The 8594-nt window shown below is 37.7% G+C and overlaps 5 protein-coding genes across 5 annotated transcripts; all 5 read left to right on the forward strand.

Annotated features, from left to right (window-relative positions):
- Positions 1-240: 240 nt before the first annotated feature.
- Positions 241-1512, forward strand: TM35_001131000 (putative tyrosine aminotransferase; the record flags this gene model as incomplete). The annotated part of the gene is made up of 1 exon (XM_029031728.1): positions 241-1512. One exon carries the CDS (start codon positions 241-243, stop codon positions 1510-1512), a length of 1272 nt encoding a protein of 423 aa, XP_028876970.1.
- Positions 1513-2819: 1307 nt separating this feature from the next.
- TM35_001131010 (methylase) lies at positions 2820-3569 on the forward strand (the record flags this gene model as incomplete). Its single annotated transcript, XM_029031729.1, has 1 exon — positions 2820-3569. One exon carries the CDS (start codon positions 2820-2822, stop codon positions 3567-3569), a length of 750 nt encoding a protein of 249 aa, XP_028876971.1.
- A 302-nt stretch (positions 3570-3871) lies between these two features.
- TM35_001131020 (uncharacterized protein) lies at positions 3872-4264 on the forward strand (the record flags this gene model as incomplete). Its single annotated transcript, XM_029031730.1, has 1 exon — positions 3872-4264. The coding sequence occupies one exon, from the start codon at positions 3872-3874 to the stop codon at positions 4262-4264; it is 393 nt and encodes a 130-aa protein (XP_028876972.1).
- A 399-nt stretch (positions 4265-4663) lies between these two features.
- On the forward strand, positions 4664-5092 carry TM35_001131030 (uncharacterized protein; the record flags this gene model as incomplete). Its single annotated transcript, XM_029031731.1, has 1 exon — positions 4664-5092. The coding sequence occupies one exon, from the start codon at positions 4664-4666 to the stop codon at positions 5090-5092; it is 429 nt and encodes a 142-aa protein (XP_028876973.1).
- A 1125-nt stretch (positions 5093-6217) lies between these two features.
- TM35_001131040 (uncharacterized protein) lies at positions 6218-8281 on the forward strand (the record flags this gene model as incomplete). Its single annotated transcript, XM_029031732.1, has 1 exon — positions 6218-8281. One exon carries the CDS (start codon positions 6218-6220, stop codon positions 8279-8281), a length of 2064 nt encoding a protein of 687 aa, XP_028876974.1.
- Between the last annotated feature and the right edge of the window lie 313 nt (positions 8282-8594).

The following is an 8594-nucleotide window of genomic DNA, read 5'->3' on the forward strand; positions in this document are numbered from 1 at the left end:
TTTTTTTTTGTTCTTCTCTATTCTTTGTTTATTGTCTGTTTTTTTTTCTCTTTGTGTCTTTGTTTTGCCTATATAATGTTTTTCTTTTGGTAGCGGTGCTCTTTATTTTGTTGCTGTGTAATTATAATTTTTTCATGTTCTGCATGGGTTGGGCAATATCTGTGGTTTTCTTCTTTGTTGTTGTTTCTATTCCAAGGTTGTTGTTTTTTTTTTTTTTTTTTTGCGTGAATATACTATCCTATGACACGTCCTTTTAGGGATCTTGCGGCTTCGAAGCGAAGTCTCCGTTGCAATAATGAATTGTTCAGTTTGGTACATATGTTGAATGAAGGTTCTGCAAGTGCACCTGCTGGAAAATCACTTATTTCTCTTGCTATTGGAGATCCTGCGGTGGATGGCAATTTTCTTCCTCCTGATGAGCTCATTAAAAGTGTTGTGGAGGGTGCTAAATCTACTCTCTGTAATAACTATCCCTCTTGTGCTGGTGAAACCCCTGCTCGTGAGGCTGTTGCGAAGTATTTGATCGATCATTTTGCCCCGAATATGAAGGGAATTAAGATTCCATGTGATAATGTCTTTATTTGTTCTGGATCTTCTGATGCACTCTCTATTTCTATTGGTGTCTTGTGTAATCCTGGAGATAATATTTTGCTTCCTGCTCCTTATTTTGCCCATTATGGTACCCTATGTCGTTACTACGACGTTACACCAAAGTTTTACCGTTGCGATCCTGCGAAAGAGTGGGAAATTGATCTTGATCATCTGCGCAGTCTCGTTGATGACAGAACGCGGGCAGTGCTAATGAATAACCCATCTAACCCTTGTGGCAGTAATTTCAGCCGTAAGCACCTGGAGGATTTTCTTCGCGTGTGTGAATGTCATCATCTCCCCGTTATTGCGGATGAGATCTACGCTGGCATGGTGTTTAAGGGTCAAGACCCTAATGCCGTTTTCACATCTGTGGCTGATATTGACACAAGTGTACCGCGACTCGTAGTGGGGGGAATCTCTAAGCGATTCAGTGTGCCTGGATATCGCCTTGGGTGGGTTGTATTGCTGGACCGCGAGGGATACGCTGCCCGATTGCCAGATGCGATGGAGTGTCTTCTCACCCGCTGTCTTCTCCCCCACAGTGTTCTCATGCATGCCCTTCCCAACATTCTTGCTAACACACCCAAGTCGTACTTTGAGGAGAGCAATACACGGCTGGAGAAGGGGGCGATTGCCCTTTATGAGGCTCTACGGAAGTGTCCCGGTCTTCGCCCCACTCGTCCATGCGGGGGGATGTTTATTGCCGTACAACTTGTCCCTGAAGAACTGGAGGAGAGTGTGCGTAATGATGTTGCGTTTGCCAGACGACTGGCGGAGGAGGAAAACGTGCAAGTCTTTCCAGGCGTGGCGTTTAAGATGGAGAGTGCCCTCCGCATAACGGTATCGCGTCCACTGCCACTCCTGATGGAGGCTGCCAGTCGTATTGAAGCCTTCTGTCAGAGACACTCTTTGCGGAAATAATAAAAGAAAAAAAGGGTCTGCGTGTGTGTGTGTGTGTGTATATATGTGGTGGGGTAAAGAGAAAGTGATGGATTGAGGTAAAGAGGGAGTTGCTTTGGTGATGAAAGTAAGTAGGAATGAAAAAGAAAAAAGGGAAAAAAGAGAGAGAAAGAGTATAAGGCGAAAAAAAAAAAAAGGAATTTGTGGGAGAGTATAGATACGTTTGCTGCAGGGGATGGAATATGTGAAGTGATGTGGAAAGAAACCACATTTTAGTGGAGTGGTGAAAAAGGAAGGAAAGTATGGGGTCTTGAACTGATGAATAAAATGGTATTAGTAGAAATAAAGAAGTAGTTACTTTTTTTTTTCAATCTGTAGAACTTTGCTTGAATTCGACATGTGTGTATGTGTGTAAGGTGTCATGATCTACTTACTTTTATGTACTGGTAGTAATGACGGTCTATATATATATATTTTATTTAGACCAACAATTACAACAATGCACATGAATAAGGTTCCAAATTGAAAGCAAGTACATTATCATTAAGATTCATACCCATTAAGCATTGAAACTTAAATTGTTTTGAGGATAAGGTTTCTTTTTTGTTTTGTTTTGTTTTTTTCCTTTTGTACCATACTTTTCGTTCCATTTTCTCAGTTCTTTCTATTACTTCTTCTATTCTCCCGTATGCTTGTTCTTGCCTTCGGTTTCGGTTTTTTTTTTTTTCGTCACTATTACGACGGGTTAATGTAATATATAATTGTTTTTTCCTGCGAGGTTGAAGTATTCCGTTTTTATTAATGCTCAAGGCAAAATGTTGTATATATGGGTAAAGTGCCTTATGGAATGCTAACTGCTGGGAAATAAATAAAAAAAAGACAGGTCAATCAAATGTATAGGATGTAAGGAGAAAAAATAAATATATATATTTGCTTTTCTTTTCTTTTTTTTGTCTTTTTTTTTTTACTGTTTTTTTTTTTTTTTTTTATTTATTTCTATGACCAATAATGGTCAGTGTACAAGAACGTAAAGGAAGTTCTAAAAGGAGAAAAGGGTCGTTATTATTATTTCTTCTAAGGATATACATNTTTTTTTTTTTTTTTTTTGTTTTATTTATTTCTATGACCAATAATGGTCAGTGTACAAGAACGTAAAGGAAGTTCTAAAAGGAGAAAAGGGTCGTTATTATTATTTCTTCTAAGGATATACATATTGAGCCGAGGTGAAGTGAGGTATTTCCTCGTCTTGTATAGATTTAACAGACATTTCAAAATAAGAGAAGTACAGTAAGGTGGAGCAAAGAAAGAAATAAAGAAAGAAAAAAGAAATGCGTGTGGAAAAGCCCCATTATGATTCCTGTGATTACAACAGTAAGCCTATAGGAGATGTTCTGGAGGAGTTATGGCGAGAGGGAAAACTCTCCTCTGCTAATACTACTACTACTAATACTACTAATACTATTTCAGAAGATAAAGCCAATGAGAGTGGTGTGGCTGTATTGGAAGTGGCCTCTGGCAGTGGACAACACGCTGTATACATGACCCGTCGCTTTCCACCAAACACAATTGCCCGTTGGGTGTGTACAGACTTACCAGAGATGCTGCCAGGTATTACACGCTGGCTACAGGAAGATGGTAAACATCAGATCGCATTGGTAAAGCAGCCATATGCATTGAATTTCACAGATACAGAAAAACAATGGCGAGAGATGTGTCGACTTGCTGTATTCCCTCACATTGGATATGATCTTGTGTTTACGGCAAATAGTTTTCATATAGCTCCATGGGAGGCATGTTGTTCTCTCTTTCGACGTCTTCCACTTGTTGTACGTCCAGGTGGTTTATTTATTGTGTATGGGGCCTTTAACTATAATGGTACCTTTACCTCTGATAGTAATAGACGCTTTGATGCTTGGTTAAAGCAAAATCATCCTTATCGTGGTATACGTGATAAGGAGACTGTGGAATCTATGCTAGCGCAACAGGGTTTCACATTAGAGAAGGATTATGATATGCCAGATAATAACCGCTGTCTTTGTTTTCGTCGACAACAAAAAGACGTAGAAACCACACAGTGAAGGAGAATATATATATATATATATATATATATGGGATAATCCCTTTTAGTTTTTATTGTTGTTTTTTTTTTTTTTATCGAGTCGAGGTAGCAACAAGATCATTCTTTCAGTATTTTATTTGCTTTTTGTGGGAGTATCTCTTTATTTTATTCTTTATTTCTTTATATCATATATACCAGAATCTGTGTAATGTATTTATTTTGAGGGGGTGGGGGATGGAAATAAAGTAAAGTGAAGATTTATTGTATTTTTTCTTTTCCTTTTCCTTTTCTTTTTATTGTTTGAATAGAGTTTACAGAAAGATGCCGCGGGCACCGAAAAGAATAGGAGGAGGAACTCAGCGAGTAGACCGCACACACAAACCCCACCCAAAAGTAAAACCCATTCGAATTCACATCGCCCCAACCACTATGAAGATGATCCCACTCGTACCGCAGTATATGGTGAGATATGAACAAGAACAGGAGCGTCAGCGGTGTGCGGAAGACTTTGGTTTAGTGGAAGTAGAGCCAAAACGTATTGTTTCCATTCGCTTTGCGGATGTACGTGTGGGTAAACGTATATCTAGTTTAACCGCGGGAATGAGAAAAAATATGGAGTTGCGTTTTGTTCCTGTTACGTGGAATTCAGAGAGTGTGGTGCCATTGAAGTTTACAGATTTAACACCCACCAATAGTTGCTTTACTTTTGTCTGAGAACACTGTGAGAGAGAGAGAGAGAGAGAGAGAGAGATTCGCAATTCATTACAATATGAAGAAGAGAATGAGTGGGAAATTGTGAATATGAACGTCCTTCTATCCTTTAGTTTGTTTATTATAATATATTTGGTAAAAGAGAAATATCTCTGTTATTTCACACTATCCTTATGAATTGTAGGGCGTTATATTTGTTATGCTTATGCTCTTATTATTTCTTTTTTTTTTCTTTTTGCGGTTTCTTTTTTATTTATTTATTTATTTATTTTGTGGTGTGTAAGTGATTCTTCAGTTGATTGAAGAGGTGCGAAAAGTTTCATCTTCACTAAAAGAAGAAAAAAAAAAAAAAACAATAAAGAAGTAAAATAATATATATATATATATATATCGCAATTCCAAATGACTACATTAGCAACATCAAAAGTGGAATTGCAATTAAGTCGACAGGAGTCCTCATCCCAAACGAATCTCTCTGGAGATTTCCCTTTGGGTGGTAATATGTTACCACGATCAATCTCTAAAGGAAATGAAATGGATGTTGAGATGCAACAACGCCGACAAGTCTCTCATGTCCAGTCTACAGGAAATAATGATCGTGATGGTGAGAACGAGTATGTGAGTTGGTCTGGCTGGTTTGGACAGAATGTGTGGATTGCCCTGCAGAATTTATACGCCGGATGGAATGCGGCCTTCTCATTGGCGTGGGAACACCGTTTATATGATAGAGATCTTGATTTCTTCGGTGACCAGATTAGTACAAACAGTGTGAAAAGTAATTTGCATGAACGCAAACGTTCCTCTGAAAAGGAGCCTTTTGAGGAGGTGTAGATGATATGGTAGACTTTTCTTTATTACTATTATTAGTATTATTATTATTATTATTATTATTATTATTATTATTATTATTTAGATCCCTCTCTTGGTAATAAAAAGAGTTGGGGTATGGATGATAATGCAAAAGCTAGCAATATTTTCATTCCATGTAATAAATAATTAATTCTTTTTTTTTTCCTTTCCTTTTATTTCTTTCCATTTTATTTATAAAAAAAAAAATTTTTTTTTTGGTCAGCTTGTGAAAAGAATGATTGAGTCTTACTGTCTCCCTTTTTTATCAAATCTTTTACTGGCAGTTTTAACATTTAGGAAAATAAGTTTTCTTTTCCAATCTTTTACAGTCAGTCAATCGTAAGTTTCTGAAAAGCCCAAACCAACAACTAAACCCTTTCCTCTTCGATCGGGTTAAAACGGGGGCTTCTCAGCACTCTTCTATTTCGTCAGTTCTGTTAGGATGTTTTTAAATAAATAAGTCTCTGGAAAAATACAATTTTTTTTTTTCTTTATTTACACGATGGGGTTTCCAATTTCGTGGAGGTTGAATACAGGGTTTTCTTTTTTTTTTCTTTTTGTTCTTCTGTTCTTGTTTATATAGTAGAAGTAAGGCTGAGATTATTCTTTTCTTTTTTTTTTTTGTTTTGTTTTCTGTTAGTGGTGTGGGAATTCACTCCTGCCGTATTAATTAGGCTTTTTTTTTATTATTTAAATGATAATGCACCTTCATTTATCCCTTTTTTATGCTTTTCTTTTTTTTTTTTATAATTACAGCATTTCACATGATCTGTGTTTCTTTTCTTTTCTTTTCTCTTCTTTTCTTATCTCTTTGTGGGCGTTATTTTTCTCTTACGTGAAGCTCCCGTGCCGTCCATATATATATAAACAAGTAAAAAAAAAAGGATTCTGGCACAGTGTAGGGAGTGTATTGAATAACGCGCTTATCCAACTTCTTGTAAAGGAGACTAATAGTTGTTGTTTTATTATTATTTAAGGGGCACCATACACAAGTATATATATATATATATATATATATTTAATATAATAATAATAATATACTTCTTCACATTGTATTTGTGCTGAATAACTCTCTATTTAAGAAGAAACCTTTCATTAACCCTATAAATGTTAACGAATCCCACCATGGTGAGTATGGGTGTATGCAGGCGTGAGGAGCGGTATTGCCCTATCTTCATTCCATCAAAGGGGCGTTATCACAGTGAACGCGGCACTATCGCCATGTTAATTCAAGATCAAATTCCATTTACGGTTGTTGTCCAGCAGGAAGAGGCCGAACGATATGAGAAACTTATTGATCGATTGGTAGAAAAGTGCTGGGGTGGTGATGATGATGATGGAAGGAGTGAACCATCACTATCACTAGCATCATCATCTTCATCTGCATATCCGAAAAAGTGTAAATCTGTATTTACATTAGATATGGATCTCACAGCCATGGCAGACTCTTTAGAGATTGATATCTTATCAACCTCTGATATGACTATTCAGGAGAAATGTTATTCCTCTTCTTCATCCTTATCATCATCTCTACACATCCCACCACTCGCCCCACCACTTGTGCGAAGTACAGTAGATATACGGCATCTCTTTAAAGTGGAATCTCTTCCCTTATCAGATCAAGGTGTATCATATGTACGTAATTACATTTTAAAGAATCTTGTACCAAAGGTGTTTGCCCAACAACAACAACAACAACAACTATCACTATCATCATTGGCATCGCCCTCGCCTTCTACACCATTATCACCGTTAACAGATGTATATTCCCACGCCTCGCACTCTACAGATGTTTTGGTAACATCATCTGAAGAAGAAGAATGGTATTGGGTGATGGATGATGATATTCAACGTTTCTATCTTGCCCATAATGGAAAGAATCACCCCATCACACCACGTCGTCTCTTCACAGAGGTGTATACACGTCTACAACAACTTCAAAACACTGTATGTGATGTGCGGAATATTGCAATCTTTTCACTTGATTACTCACGGTTTGCGTACACCTATAGTGACCATGATGTGGCATTAAATAGTTACAACAACATTGCCTCCCTCTTTCATCATAATCTTATACCATCAGAGTGTATGTATCGATTTCGTATTCGAGAAGACTATGACTTTACACTTCAGCTTATTTCACATGGATTACAAACTGCACGATTTCGTAATCTCTCCTTTGAAGTGCCTCGAATGGCGGAATTATCAGGTGGAATGACAGAATACTATAAAAAGCAAAAAGAAGATATTCGACAACAAAATAAAATGTTTATCGATACATGGCCAGCTGTAGCACATGAATGTATTAAAGGGAAAGGTGCATTGGAACGTGAAGATATACGTGTGCGATGGGATTTACTTCATCCAAAGAAGAATTCAAATCCCGCTGCTACTCTACAGTCTCGTATACCATTGCAGGTAAAGACGAAAAAAAAAGCAACAACAAAATGTGATTCCCAAAGTACTCCTATTGCGGAAATGGAGTTTACAGAATCCGCTGGAAAAGGGATAGATACCACCGGTATTCATACCCTTGTTAAGAGGAAGAGGCAAAATGAGTCTAGCGCTACACAGGAATTAGAAGAGAAAAAAGAAAAGAGACATCAACCATCACCACCACAACAAGAAGAAAAAGAGGAAGAAGAAGAAGATAAAGTTGTGGTGAATAATGGTACATCAAAGTCACAAACAAATAAAGGAAAAAAACGAGAAACCACTACAACAACAACAACAACTACTACTACAACTACACAAAAGACACCACCTAAATGGAAAGGTTATGCTCTGCAGTACTGGCGAGATCTCACCCCAGCGGAGGCGGAACTTCTCCACTTACGTCTCATCCCATCAGATAAACTTCGAATTGGACAAACCGTTGCGGTTGTGCCTCCTCTCTTTGAACATAAACCCTCCGTAGTGGAGGCCATACTCGTAGATAAGAGTGATAAGCGTCGACGTAGAAAGACTGGTACACCACAACAAGATCAGAAATCATCCGTAAAGGAAACTGAAAATACTACAGATGTCTTTATTGAATGGACGGCTGTGGCACGAGGTTTACCCTTATTGACGGTAACACACTGTTATGAGATTCCAGAAATAGGTGTAGAAGTGGCTGCTGCCGCCGTGGATGCATTTTTTGAAAAGGAGAAGGAGAGAGGAAATGGATGATTTTTCTTTTTTTTTTTTTTTTGATAGAATTGAGTGGAAAATGGGAGGGATAAGTCTTTAGATCTTCGAGGAGAGCATCCTCCGATATGGTATAACGGTTAGAACACCTGGCTTTCACCCAGGAGATCCGGGTTCGATTCCCGGTATCGGAACATTTTTCCCACTCTCTCTCAAGAATAAAAACATCTGAATGTGGGATTTATCCTCGCCAACACTGGAGCGTGAAGAGAAAAAAAAAATTCAAATGCGGAGAGTATGCTAGAAGTTTTATACTCACTACTTGGTCTCCTCCTCTCATCATTCTATGCAGAAA

Source organism: Trypanosoma theileri, assembly GCF_002087225.1.
Source record: "Trypanosoma theileri isolate Edinburgh chromosome Unknown TM35_Tth_113_V1, whole genome shotgun sequence".
Classification (NCBI taxonomy): domain Eukaryota; phylum Euglenozoa; class Kinetoplastea; order Trypanosomatida; family Trypanosomatidae; genus Trypanosoma; species Trypanosoma theileri.